The 14,853-nt window shown below is 42.2% G+C and overlaps 1 protein-coding gene and 1 pseudogene across 4 annotated transcripts in view; both read right to left on the reverse strand.

Annotated features, from left to right (window-relative positions):
* Positions 1-3,758: 3,758 nt before the first annotated feature.
* The window catches only part of LOC110069105 (tensin-3-like), a 56,259-nt gene continuing 45,164 nt past the window's right edge, over positions 3,759-14,853 (reverse strand). For 3 of the 4 annotated variants that reach the window (XM_089287794.1, XM_089287797.1, XM_089287796.1), the window contains exons 23-35: positions 14,349-14,475; positions 13,531-13,818; positions 10,919-11,080; positions 10,626-10,828; positions 10,290-10,385; positions 9,995-10,132; positions 9,465-9,563; positions 9,018-9,095; positions 8,798-8,866; positions 8,345-8,513; positions 8,160-8,228; positions 7,757-7,795; positions 3,759-5,585 (exon numbers count right to left, since the gene is read on the reverse strand). In XM_089287794.1, the coding sequence (XP_089143920.1) occupies positions 5,453-5,585; positions 7,757-7,795; positions 8,160-8,228; positions 8,345-8,513; positions 8,798-8,866; positions 9,018-9,095; positions 9,465-9,563; positions 9,995-10,132; positions 10,290-10,385; positions 10,626-10,828; positions 10,919-11,080; positions 13,531-13,818; positions 14,349-14,475 (1,670 nt within the window). In that variant the 3' untranslated portion in view covers positions 3,759-5,452. The remainder of the gene's footprint in view (positions 5,586-7,756; positions 7,796-8,159; positions 8,229-8,344; positions 8,514-8,797; positions 8,867-9,017; positions 9,096-9,464; positions 9,564-9,994; positions 10,133-10,289; positions 10,386-10,625; positions 10,829-10,918; positions 11,081-13,530; positions 13,819-14,348; positions 14,476-14,853) is intronic. The other variant, XM_089287795.1, reaches the window with a different exon arrangement.
* Positions 6,122-7,418, reverse strand: LOC149113062 (uncharacterized; annotated as a pseudogene).

Genomic DNA, 14,853 nt, shown 5'->3' on the forward strand with positions numbered 1-14,853 from the left:
ATATGGGTGAGAATCTCCACCCCAAACCCTGTGCAAATGGACAGTTTTCCACAAGTGAGATACACAAGTGTAGATTTGGTGGAGGGCTGAAACTAGCATCTTTAAAAAGTTAGGTAATCGTTGGTTGGGATTCCCGCACCTAGAACTCGAGTGTGGCGGATCTCTAAATGCGCGAGAACTTACAAGAGAAAAGAACGTTGATAGGGGCGAGAATCTGTCACCCAAGCACTGTGTAAATCGAGAGACTTCCACATATGAAATACACGTGTGTAGATTTGGGGGAGGGCTAAAAGTAGTATCTTTAAAAAGTTAAGTAAGCATTTGTTGGGATCGCCGCACCTAAAGCGCGAGTGTGGCGCATCTTTAAACGCGCGAGAACTTACGATGACAATTTGAAGAAAAGGCGCTGTTAGTACCTTCTTGTTACTTGATGAAAATTTTGCAGGGTTGGTTTTACCAGGGCGCTTCATGACGCCTCCTGGAATAAGCTATACCTTCCCTAGTTGAATCGTCATCAGTTTATCGTACGTTATTCAGGTTATTGATTGAAAAAACAATTATACTTTTGAACCTTAGTTCCTCCACTTTTCAGGGGATGGGAGTTGGGCTCACTTCTTTCGGAGGTTGCTACTTACGGACTTTCACGATTCGTTGTGTGTACGAGCCATTGGCCAAGCGATTGGCCAAGCCATTGGTAGCCGTGCATGGTCACCTAAAGCACCGACAATATATCTTAGCTCCATGTACTAAGTTTCTCCTCGCGCTTTTTTAATTGCCGAGCATGATAATACTGCACGTGGCTTCCACTGCCAACGACATACTTAGACAAGTATTCCAGATCATCTGGGTTTTTATTCCTAAGATCTGTTTTAGATTGATTAACTTGAATCAAACGCTCCTTTACGCCCGGACAGGCATCTCGATGCAAGCTCACAGTTTCTTGTGATGGCTTTCATTGGGTAAGCAAGACATTTACGTCTGCTCGCCGCGCTCAACATCCATTCGTAGGCACTTTGGTATCGTTAAGTTCAGTTCTTAGATCTGAACTTGGTTCAGGGGGAGAAGGAAAGGAAGGTTCATGTTGTGTAATTCGTTCATCATTGCGGGATTACTTGATTTATCGGCATTCCCGGTTTTGTCCGCTCACGTTTTTTTCCTGCCCAAGTCTTTCTTCACGTGTGTTTAGACGTGATCCCATATATAATGACCTTGTTTTGTTCCGGATTATTGGCGTCGGTGGAGTCCGCCATCATTTGAAAGCATCGGAAATGGCTCGAACGCACTATTTACTTTTAAAGCACTGTTAATATCGTGACTTCATTTTTTAAAAAGCTTGTCTCATATTCCATCGGCCCTTTCTGGTTTATTTTTTTATTTAATATCATCGACATGTCACTGAAACAGATTATGACGCCTTCTCGGGCCGCAAGACGAAGAACGCTAGTGAGAGTATGTAAGGAATGCTAGGAAATTTCCTACCATTTCTCTGCGGTACTTAGAGTAGAAGCCCCGTGCATTCCGTCATGTAATGTTGGAAGGTCTTTGACCCCGCACATCTTTTGTTTTATTCTCATACACTCTGCATGAATTACATAATCGCAATGCTGCTATTGGTTAGTTGTATGAGCGCACATAACCACCTTTTGTGTTCCGGATTTTGTGCCGGGTCAACCCCCAAAATAACCAACAAAAACATACAACAGAGAACTTTTGCAGGTTTCCTAACCATTTTCTTCTATTAACTATGGCTAGACTTATTAGCGAAGCTCTGGCAGCCCGAAGGCCCCCAAGCGGAGCACCATACCCATATAGGAAAGGAATGTAAACCCACAAATTGATTTTCTCATGGTTATCATGGCTAGGGGTATTGCTCGTGGGCGCGCACGCACGACGAGGACGACGTTGCGCAACATGGCGGTCATACTCCAATTGACCGAGACATGCAGCCTTGGTTTACGGCGTACATCTTTGATATTGGACATCCATGTTATGGTCAATTGACACCTGTCAAAATAAGGTATCCGTTGACCAGTATCACGTGACCATATTGAGAGCTCAAGCTTAGAGCTCATCGAGGTCACGTGTTTTTTAAAGTTGACCGCTGACAAAGTACTGGTTTTTCGATTGACAGCAAACCTCACCGCAAGGTCACAAAACTCAAATCAAAATTCTCGCTTATCCTGGGTTAGCTTATTCGGGCTTTCAAAAATCCGGCCCAGAAAACTCAAAGCACAAGATCACAAAACTCAAAGCAAAATTCTCGCTTATCCTGGGTTAAAGCGGTTAGCTTATTCGGGATTTAAACAATATGGCCCAGAAGCTCCGCTTTTAGGCTTGGTTGAATCTCTATACTAGGGTATCTAAAAGATAGTGATGCTGCGGCACATTCTGTTTTATGTCCAAACACAGTTCAGATCACTACGTGCTTTTGTCCCGATCCTTTGTCACACCTCGACATCGATGCGTCATCATGCATGAGATAGTGATCTGAACTATATTTAGACATACCAAGGGGGCGAGACTGCCATAAGAAATGACATGCTAAGTTTAAAATTGAGATGTCACAATTTATCGTCCAGAACTACAAACTATCAAATACTGCTTTAAAAACAAAAGCAGGAGTTGTAAAAGTCAAGCACGATCTCCTTCACATCGTTTTACAGGTAAATCAGAGCAAAACACAACCACTAACATTTCCTTCATTTAGTCAGTGTGACGTTATCTGTAGTAAATTACTACGACATATTTACACAGCGTTCAAAATTACCTTCAACAGAAGCTATTAAACCGGCAACGAGCTAAGGGAGTCAGAATCACTAAAATAGAAACTAGGTAAGGATAAGACCGATTGCGAGCAGCGAAACATTAAGAAACTCGGGTATCACGACACATCGCTTGGCCCGGCACCTTTGTCACGAGGTTTTATGGGGAGCAGGGATGGCGCAGTGATGAAAGCGCTCGCTTCCCACCGATGTGTCCCGGGTTCAATTCTGGCCGGGTGCCATATGATGGTTGAATTTGTTGTTGGTTCACGCCTTACTCCGAGGGTTTTTCTCCAAGTACTTCCGTATTCCTCCCTCCACAAAAACCAACACTTAAAATTTCAATTCGACCAGGATAGAGGACCTGCGATTGGTTTGAACACGTCACGTGATGTAACCGATACTGGGAAATCTCAATTTGGAGCGAAAACGCCGGCGGACCTGTTTGAAAAGCGAACAGTTCGACTGTCGGGACAGTGGCAAAGATCCAAGCATATTCCCGCGTCAAATTGATGCTGTTGTCTATTGTCAGGCGCGCCATCTGATTGGCTACCCTGGCTCCTGGGTGGGGGTAAGCGAAAAGCGCGGGAAAAAGATAATATATTTTTCTTTCGCTGTTCTCCAATCAACCGAGAGATTGGCTTGCGGAATCTTAAGCTTGTCAATCATTTAAAAGTGCTTTTTGTGAAGTTTCTGAAATAATATTACAGGAGCTACGTCATGGTTTGGCATCTTGAAAAGTTTAGCCTAAATTTTTCAAGTCCGTCGTTTGTAATCCGTGTCAATCTTCTCCATCCTTAACCACCCTTGTCTCTTTTTGGTTCATTATCTATTAAGTGCTTTCCTATCTTAGTAATTTGTTTAAGGTTTCCCTTAATTTAAAGGTAATTTTGTACATGGCCAAAGTAACTCAAAATACTGCGGCAGAGCTCCTTTACGCGCTTTTTTGCTTGAAAGCACATCTAATAACTAAGCTGCGATTAAAAGTAAACGAGCTTTCAAGAATAAGTACCTGTTTTAATATTTCGTCTGTTGAAGACTAGATATAAAGTGTACATACAATCGCCACATTCAAACTACCTTGGCGATTATTATAAATTCTTTACAAAACAACACAATTATTAATTTGTTTCTAATATACGAGTTTCGTGATTAACCCACATTATTGATCCAAACAAATAAAAAGCCAAACCATGTAGAAACATCGTTGTCTATCAATCTACTTGTTAGCATAAACTGCTCGTACACACTTTTCTATGCAAAGTTCAAGATTTTATCCGAGCCATTTTTTCCACACTCGAGGATCTAAGTCAAAATACAATCAAACAACGCTCGAACTAAAATGTTAAATTTGGCGACTTAGCGGAGAACACGAGAAAAGAGCCGACAAACACCCAGCGGTCAAACGTAAGGCACGTGCGCAGTTGCCGCCAAAATCGCCGCTTCCAAAATGCCACTCAAGTAATGAATTCTCGACTTCCAGGCTTCAAGACCGTTAATTAAAACGCAATCTGTGGATACGATTGCTTTGGCATTGTGTATTTAGTAGTAACTTACAAAATTTAAGTCATTAAAAATCTTAAATATTTTCTTCGCTTGACCGCCGTGTTTGTTGGAACTCAATTACCAGTCACGCTGACCAAACTGAGCCTGCATTCCGACGAACATAATAGTGGCCTTCCAAAGAATGCTCGCCTAAGAAGCGCAGTATTTCTAACAGTATAACACATGATTTTGGCTTTTTTACATGCTTTGCGATATAAATTTACAAACGCGCGACTTTCCTCGTTTTATGCTCCGCTAAAACAGTTCTAAGCCAACCAAAACGCATGTAATATTCGATCTGCATTATCAAAATGAAACTATTCCAAGGCTTTTTTATTGTTCTATTTTCGCTTTGGACAAAAAAAAAAAACAAAAAAACAAAAAAAAACACGACACTACAACTCACCTGCACGTTTTACCAAAACAGTGTTGGGTTTGAAGAGATAAACCATAAATACTGTGTCCTACAATTTCTTTTTTTGGGGCCAAAGCTAATATAAACTATATTGTAACCACGGGATGTACTTGTTGTCTATTTCGAGCGGTCCTGGGACCAACCGTGTCCCCATCGAGGAGATTACACGTACTACAGGGCCAATATGGCGATTATTCATATACGTATATATATAAAATTCTATCAATTTTCTGTAATTTCAAATTACCATTATCAAAAATTTACCTTTTCATAATTTTTAAGTACAACGTAACTTAGTCTCATTAAACGTTTGATCACTATCGACCGAAGCATTAAATTCCACGAAAGAACGAAGATTGTCCGGATGGACCGAAGTGTTCCCGAAGAGTTCCGAAGAGCTCTGATGATGATCCGAATCTGGTTGTTTGACAAATCCAGCGACCTTTGCATTTGAACAATTTTTCAGGTTCTAGAAAGTTGAAATATCTTCCTGATTTGCGACGCTCGTTGATTGTGGACATTCCGTTGCTTGTTACTTCATTATCCTGTGTGACTCTTTCAATGTTGCCTTCGTGTAGCTGTTCTATGATAATATTCCTCGTGACACATGACTTGTGTATATATGAGCTGATTACGTGACATTTACATTCCCAAGATGCTGTTTCCAAATCTTGTCATGTGGCTTGCTTGTGTAACTCCATTGCGTTACGATGCGTTACGTTACGTTACGTTACGTGGATGAAGTCATAGATCTGTTGAGTATGTTAACTAGAATGCTTGATGGCCAGTCCTTAGAGATTTCTCCGAATAAGTGGCACTCATTGTGTACTCCTCCAGTTTGTCGTAGTACAAGACCAAATGACCTGACGAACAACAACAACAGAATTATCAAACACAACACAAAACAGCAAACTCCAGGGGGGGGGGGTATCCCACTCCTGCTAACACCCCTCCTCCTCCTCTTAACACCCCCTTCCCACTTCCCGCTTTCCTTCCTCCCCCCTTACCCCTCTCCGCGCTCCTGTCAACTCAGTTTCTAAAACCGATTCCCCCAAATCGCCATACTTTTTTATATTCATGTAGATAGTCCTTCGTACTCAACCTCTTCTTTTCCCTCTCTCGGGTATAAGGGACCGGTCATTATTTATCGCCTAAGGGGGGGGGGGGGGGGCGCGGAGGATTTTGGGGGGATCACATGGTTTTCTGAGAAACGGAAGGGGGGGATCAGGCGTAATTGACAGGCACAAAGGGGGGGACCAGAATAGAAAAATGGAATTTCTGGTGGCGGTGGGATCTCCATGAATATTTAACATATAAAACCATGTCAAATGATCGCCTCCTTTTTACGAAAATATGCTATTTAATTATACAATAAAATAATCAATTGTTGTGCCTGTAGTATCAGTGACAATGGATTGAAACTGTTTAATTTTTAATATTTCAAATATCAAAGTTCCATGTTTCAAATTCTTTTATAGAGAATCGAACAGAGTCAATGGAAAAGAGTCAATAGAAAAGTTCGTTGAACGCGGCCGAACGACGCGGAATTATTAAAAACAACAACAGCAACAAGAAAAAATATACATATATCATAAAATGTGTTTTTTGTGTGTGACTGTTTCACCATCCTGTTCCCATTACGCTTCCATGGCAGACTCAGCCCCCTCATCCAACTCTTGGACTGCTTCTTCGTCAGTTTCTTCGGGAGAATCTTCGCCCGAGCTTAACCCTTTACCACTTTCCTTGAGACTGGTCACTACCATCTCCACATTATGGGCTAAGTCTTTGTCAAAAACGTCATTTTCCAGGAGCCATAAAAGTGGGTCCAGATGGAGACGCCTAACTAATTTCCCGGTGAACTCTGCATTAATTGCTGTGACGCTTGTAAAATTCTTGTTGTTTTTGAGCGAATCAAAGACCTCTTCAGTTACCTCTCTTGAGGTAAGTTTTTCTAGAAGCATATATGCCCTCTGCTGTAATCTCTTCTCCTTTGTTTTTTTTACCTTTCTTTTGTTTTCTTTTTTTCTTCGCGATTGCTTATCTCTTCCGAAGCGAGAGGGAAACTTCCTCTTCAGGTTTATATGAGTAGTCGTCAGCATATTGGAGGCTTTCTGGAGTTCTTCGTACAGCACCTTCACTCGCTCTTGAGCTTCTTGAAAATATTTAAGCTCGTAGCTTGCAAACGTCTTCGGGGTATGGTCCTCATGAAAGAGCCCCTTTCACTTGCTGTCAATAAATGATAATAGGTCGGCCGCGGAATTAAAGGCTTCATTTACTGTGACCAAGCAGGACTCGCACTTCGCTACATCATCACTGCTTTTACAGCCATCCGATCCTGCCATAAACTTTTTGATGTTTTGACAGACTCCCCACCTCTCATTTCTCAGCAGGTTGTTTTCTTTATCTGACAGGGCTTGTATCTTTGTATTCAACTGCCAACGCATTTGTTGTTGGTCAAGCAGATACTGCTTGAAACCGGCTTGTTTACGAGCAAAGGAAGATTCATAAATCTGTTTAACAACGCTGTTATAAAACTTCAGCCTATCTGTATGTGGGTTGGGAAGAAGATATTTTTCCCACGGCTCCTTTTCTGGTGATGCTGTGTTCGTCAGGACTTGTAACTGCCCAGAGCGTTCAAATGACAAAATCGCCTGCTTGCGCTTCTTAGGAGCACTGGCGGACGTTACACGTATCAATCACATTAGAAATGTTTGCTATAAGACATTGGGGGGGGGGGGGGGGGATCACGACATCTGTCAACAGTGTTGAGGGGGGATCACTTCGGTGATATAACATTTAAAGGGGGGATCGGCTAAATTTCGCCGTGTTCAGCCCAAAATACTCCGCCCCCCCCCCCCCCCAGGCGATAAATAATGACCGGTCCCTAAAGTTCCTCTATAATTCACCACCCCCTTGTAAAGATACCCCACCACCTGTCTAGCTACCATCCGCGGGTTTTTTTTACCGACCCTTCTCTCCGTAGATTCCCTGTCCTGGGTTTCTACTATTTTTAATGTTTATACACGTGACTTACTTTGATTTTCCACTGTATGTAGGCGTCTTCAAATCCCATCTGAAATAATACACAAAGACATCTAAATACCTCATAGATATCTAGACAAAGTTTATAAGTTGTCTTTCTTCGCAACATAGTTTATACAGATTGACTTGAGAGCGCACAAGTATTTTACAAGTATTCTCACCGAAATCTACTGATACTAGAGAAACTAAGGCGAATCTTGCTTCTCTCAACAACACTGAAGAGACGAGTCATTCCAAAAGGCTGTTTGTCAACCTATTTGTTACTTTTTTTTGCGTGCGTGACAGACTAAGTTGTTGCGTGACGGATCGATTTAGTCTGCGCGACAGATTGATAAACGTTTTAGGTTTGCGTGACGAATCGGACAATGAATACAATTCTCTGGTCTTAGTCATACCTTTTGTCACTGGGATCTATTCCACAATAGAGTATCGACTTCATGTGGAAATGCTGTCTGAAGAATACCCTGCAAACGAAGTACACGCAACATTATTAATTTTTGTCATTTCTGAGGCAAACGATATAGTATGTGACTAAACGTCTTCATGTCACGCAATGATGATGTATTCTAGCAAGTCTTACTTTCGTTCGTTATCAGTCACAGTCATTCCTTGTGGTGTGACCTTAAAGCTGACAGTAGTGAATTTCTTCGCCGCCTCTTCAGTTGATAGTTGTTCCACAGTTCGCTGTATTGCGCTTGGTCCAGTGAGCATTTCAACCTCACAGCGGCCGAGATACATGAGTGAACCAACTACAAGACAGAAAAAAGTCCCCAGTAAGTACAATTTCAAGCATGCAATAGTTATTCTGGGTTTAGCATACGATCTTACAACTTTGGTCATCTTCAGAAGTACGCGAAAATCGTCGTAGCTAATTGGAATATCTTGGTACTTGGGAAATGTTCGGAAAGAAATCGGACCGTTTCCGGAGACGATATAACGCAGAGCTTGCAGAACAGATTTCTCAGAATGTTCCACGAGACAAACGGATATTGAAGGATTCTATTGCCTTTGTAAAAAAAATAATTGGTATTACCTGCGCCCTTAGGCCAGGACTGACCGTCTTCTTTATCAGTAGACTGATCCTTGTCCTCTGACAGGAGGTCTGAAAAAAAGAAGAAAAAAAAGAATTTCCAAGATTGACACGAGCCTGAAGATTATTTGAACAACAACTAAATTCCTTTTCAAAGAATAAATAGAAATTCGAGCGCGTAGCTCTTGAGAATATGATATTTGATCACTGAAAATCAACTTACCGTGAGAAGGCATGGCCAGTCTGATTGGTAATGCCAAAGGCGTGATAGAATGCTGATAAACGAAAGCAGCCAAACTCCCTAAACAAACAAACAAAGAGAATATTATTAACATCAAAGAAAGTTATGTGCGCTCTAACGCGAGGAATTTCAGTCTTAATCAGATTTTTAACCCTTCAAATACTATGAAATCGCAGTTCAAGTCCATCACAAGAACAAACAATACGGCATTAAGTGTCTCTAAAAGCGAACTTATACGAGTTCCTTTAACTTTCCGCGAGTATTCCAAAAGTCCTTTCCAACATTACTATTTTTCCGGTTTCCTCGCCCGCAAGATACTTCATTCTTCGCAGGCTCGCTAGAAGAGCGACGTGCGCTCGTTTATTAGAAGCAAGCATTTGGCGGCCAAAATTCCATCAAACAAGTGAGTTGTGTTGAATCAGAACTTACCAAACACGGGTTCATCGTTGTAACCTTTCAGTCGGACGCCCTTCTTAGTCGTCTCGATCAGGAAATGTCGCACAAGTTCATTATCAAGATCAACTTTAGCTGCAAAAGAAAACAACACGCTGAGGTTAACCCTGGTTGTCTAAGACTTTGGCTGCTTTCTACTTTCCTGTATGATCATGGAAACAGAAAGTAATCAATGAAGAGACCCAGTGGAAGTGCAAAATTAACGGGCTAATTGAGCTATACGTATAAGGAACCAAGAGGGAGTAGTCAACTAAGAGAACCAGTCGAGGTACAGAATTAAAGGCCTAATTGAGCTACACGAATAGGGAACCAACAGGAAGTAGTCAACTAAGAGAACCAGAAGAGGTACAAAATTAAGGGACTAATTGAGCTACACGAATAAGGAGCCAGTTGAGGTACACATTGAAAGGGCCAAAACAAGTGACAACAGAGGTCCACAAGAGAGGGGCCAGTGAGGCACACAATTAAGGGAAACACTCTCAGGGCAACGAAAATGTAGAACTTACTCAGATCGCCTTGTAGTCCCTGTAGCACATGCGCAGGCGGCACCGCTACCTTGACAGCCAAACCAAAGGCTCCTGGGAACGATTGACTATCCCGGATGATAAAAGAGCCTGGTTCCGAGTCTTTAAGAATATCGTTAGCTGCAAGCAAAAGAGGAAGACCACAACTTTGTTAACCACATACTCTGCCTTGAATGAACGGATAGCTTGTTGAAATGTTGGAAACGTTTGTTAAACTCAAGTCACTCAGCTTCTGAGCAAGTAACGCGAAAGACAACAAGTGAAGAGGAAGTCGTACCGTCATTTCTTGTAATGGTGGGTTTATACCAAAATGAAGACGTGTCTCGGTCGAATTTCAGTCCTGGAATCTTTGGGCTGTCAGGAAGAAAAACATCTGAAAAATAAACATAAAAGACAATATTAATTCAGCGGCGGCCCTTACAATATAAATATACGGTAAAATAAGACGGCCAAAGGCGTACAGGCGTGTTTAAATGCGATCTCGCGCGTGTTAGCAGCATGTCCGCAAACATGCGTGGATTGCGCGATCTCGCGTTCGTTGACAGCATTGTTGCGAACAGGCGTGGATTGGTCAAGTCTAAGTACGCGTGCACGGGTAGACGATACTACTTACTGTCGCCCGACGAGCCAGAGGATACGCTAGTTGTAGACCCGTATCCTTTATCCGAGTGAGGATGAGATTTCTTTCTTTGAGTCGCATTTTCAAAGGTACCAGATCCCTCCGACAATACAGGACTCCTGTAACTACTATCCAGTCCTGCGCTCTTGAAACTCTGCGGAGTACTGGAGCGACTGAGCTGGGCTGGCTGTGGGACGCTGGCGTTGTGAAAAGTAAACAAAAGAAGTCGTGTGAGAGTGACCGCTCTTAAAATCTATGAATACAAAGACATTTTAATATCTGTTTACCTAATATCAGTGATCTCCGATAGAATGTCCTTGATGGCCTCCACGTCATCTGCTGATGTCTTAGCCTGGATCTGCTCCACGCTGCCCTCCACCCTCGGGGTGTCAATCGGGCTAATCCTCTCTAGGGTAGTATGAGTCTCAGTTGAGACGCCACTTGCAGGACTATGAAGTAAACAAGCAACATTGTAAATGTAACAGATAAAGAAAATTCCCCCTAACACTGTAAACACAATGTCAAGCAAATAAGACATGAGAATATTAGAAATTAGCAGGACTGACATAGGAAATAAATAAGTAGAAAATATATACATATAAAAATAACTTTTTTATATGTTAAATTTATTAAGCACTGTTGTGCTAAATGGGGACAATGTAAATAAATAATATAAATAAGTATTTCAAATAGAACATAGTCTGTTTTAAACAATCCCAACTGGTGGAAGGCTGACCAGTTGGCTATTTACACAACGCAGTCGAGGAGTTGAACTCGGGACTACCGAGAGGGAATACTGCCCTTTTTAGTTTGCAAAATGGTCGATACAAGGATAAAACACATAAGCCAACGTTTCATCACTTTTCCACACAAGGAGAAGAAAGTTTAACATCACAACACGCAGCAAGATTTTAACGGAAATTTGAGATGTTTTGAAATGCGATAAAACACTCGTCACACGCAAGGACAAAACGGAGAAATAAGATGGTAAAAATCTATGCTATTTAAGATCATACACACCACTGTTATGTGCAGTTATGGTATCCTTTGTTTCAGTGTTGATAATTTGTAATCAGTTTGGGAAGTAGAAAACATTTTCTATGGGTAGATAAGCTTGCACTTCAGTTTAGAATCATAACGTGGCAAAACTATCGGTATAATTCTGCTGTATCGCAACCTCGTCAGTTATGTACCTCAGAAAAAGTAAACGAAGTTTTCTCCGATATCTCTTCTTAGTATTTGGCCGAAAACGAGCGGTCAAAACGCATAATCGCACTCGTTCAAGTTAAAAGGTTTCTAATATTGTTGTTAAAGTGGCGTGACATTGGTACAAATCGAATCATGATTATGAAAGAGTTGTACGACTTACCAGATTAAGAGAAATGACTTCATGGTCGGACGCAATGTTCAGTGAAATCAGAGATGGAGAAATGAGAAGTAAAAAGCATAAAACAACTTCCGTACGGGGGCGAAACAATATCAGGTTTTGAAACAAAAACAAAATACTGCAAAACACGGGAAAATTTTCTAGAGTGGGGCGCAATACATGACATTCTTAAGAGGAAGCGGAAGTGCGTAAGATCTGAAAAATTTTTTCAAGTGTTTCCATCAGGCTCCACCCGCTAGTTAGCACGCGTGGACAATTGCGGTGTTTTGTGAATTATTCCTACATTCAAATAAGACCTTCCTCGAGGGTGCAAGCTATTGCTAGTTGCGTCGATTCTTCTGGTAATGCTACGGCAGTTTTGTGACCGTGAGATTGCGCAAGACTGCTGGTGCGCGGTCTATGATTAGCGTAGAAGACATTCCTGCTATGTAAAGGGCTGTAGCCGTTTAAACAGTGGTTAGACGTAGCGGATTCTGGTCAAGATATCACGCGCCTACATCAGTGCGGCATTAAATTTTTGCGGGAGGTTATAAAGTTCGCGGATTAAAGCGATGTGGAGAAACTGGGTTTTTTTTGTCGCTATCCAGGGTTTAATAATAGTCTGTTTTGATTCGGTTCATTACTCTTGTGATCAACCATAAATAAGGAGCGATAACAACTGAACCGTTTGATGAATATTTAGATCATAACATCCTTGTCTGTTTTATTGGAGTTATTACTGTCGTTTTCCTTTCTGTAGCAGTAGTCTTGATGTATCTTAAGAGTGGAGCTAATTTTCGCGGCATTTCTTTGCGGGAACGTTTTTTGCGGGTAATACCTTGGGTGTCAGAGGGGTTTTTTTCGTGGCGAGACCGCTATCAGTGAGCGGCGAAGCAGCGACAGGGTATGCGGTTTATGAAGAAAACGCAAAAATTGCCCAAATTAGAACCCGCAAAATTCTTTTTATGCTAATAACAACTGAATTACATAAATTACTATTAAAATAACACGTTAATTTGAACTTCTCTTCGTCTTTATAGCAACAAGAATATTTTGATTTTTCTCAAAGGACTTTCCCTGAGTAATGACGTGTGTAAGAACGTGTTTCAAGACCATTTCCTTAACCCATGGAGCTTTCCATTGGCCATATACCGAGAGCCTCAGACCGGAATAAGAATATATTGCGAATTATTCCCGAACCGTTCCAACCGCAACTCAATATTCTATTCCAAGAAAAGCCCAAGTCCCGGATTCAACGCCAGCAGCCGCAATTTCCATTTGTTGTTTTGCAAAAAGGCGCGACACAACGAGGAAGTGACGTCATTATTCTGGAGTTTTCCCAGCATTCGGCTCCCGAGTGGAATGCGGAAGTCGATTTGATAGCGACTCCATCGAGCAAAGATTGGATTATTCCGTTTACTGTTAGCCCGCAATATAATCAATTGAACGCACTCCCATTCAAAAGTAGAGAGATCAACCAAACTGCATGGTTGCCATAGCGACGCAAAGCATGCACAGACACCAAAACAATACCTGGGCTTCTCCTTTGACTCTTGAGCGGACCGGATGTCTTCCAACCTCGCATAACCCGCTTCTTCGTCTTCCCGAGCTTCCTGTGCATTCACTGGAGTACTTTCAAGAAGATTGCTGGAGCTTGATTGCTGGCTCACGAAGTCATTCCCAGCCTCAGCGTCGTGGCTTACTGTCGTGCTTGACATCGGGTTAAACCGGTTTGACGAGAGGCCACCTACAGGCGTGGAGACTGATGACGAGCTGACGATGGACTCGCCAAATGCAGAGTCCGTGTGGCCATCACTGCTGCTGGAGTCAGAGACTAACGTTAGCAGGTAGGAGGGTATGGAACGACAAGAGCAGAAAGAAGTAACATGGGGTGATGAAAAAGTATGCGGGAAGGAGGACGGCATAGAGGGTAGGAAGAGACGATCCAATGGAGCGTAGAGAAGTCGCATGAAGGAGCAGTATCGAGTAGGGCGTAGTAAGGAGGAAGAGCGGAATGGCATGGGGGAGGACCTAGTGCAAAGTTGGGAGACAAAGAAAATAGAATGGAATCAAGTGAGAAAGGGTACGGTTGCGACGGGTGGTAGTTTGTCGTAATGACAAAATTTAAGACAATTCATTGAACGCGAAAATCGTATTTATGAGACACGACTCGCATCTCTAATGAGTGGTTATGCATCATGTACCATGGAACTTGCAACCGAATCTTACTACTCTCTCCCGTGCGGGGAAGGAAAAGGAAACCGCAACGAAAAATGTCCACTCTCTTAAACCAGATACCTGGCTAAATTACGTTAAACTGAACAAAAACTAATCTGTAAAAGTGAACATACGCCGATGGTGATATCCCCAGGTTCGTAGGTTCATCTATCGAACCTTTGGACTCCACTCCTTCATCCAGACTGTTGCCGTCAATGCTGCTGGGGGGAGACTTGTCAATCAGGTGCTGATCAGCGAAGTCTATTTAAAAGAAAAACACATTTAAGGTATGACCGCTCAACAAGCCTTGAACTCTGTTAAACAAACGTGGCAGTTCTACAGCAAAGGTCCAATAAGGGGGGTCGTCCCCTGGGACACCCTTCCACCCGTTGGAACACCTCTTGACACTACGCAATGGTTTTTTGACCCAGTAAAATACACGTCGGATCTAGTATCTGGGGCTGAGGGGATTCTCGAAGTCACCACCCCTCTTTTGTGCGCCCTACCTAACACCATGCATGTCAACAGTTTAACGGCTCCATACTGCTAAACCACAGAAATACATGTTGCTTTTTTCTTGCTTTGTTCCCAAACTACAAGATAAGGGGTGCTCCTTAGAAAATCTGCTAGATAGTGTTT

This window comes from Orbicella faveolata, unplaced genomic scaffold (assembly GCF_042242905.1).
Source record: "Orbicella faveolata isolate gen_17 unplaced genomic scaffold, um_ofav_v1 contig_15, whole genome shotgun sequence".
Taxonomy (NCBI): domain Eukaryota; kingdom Metazoa; phylum Cnidaria; class Anthozoa; order Scleractinia; family Merulinidae; genus Orbicella; species Orbicella faveolata.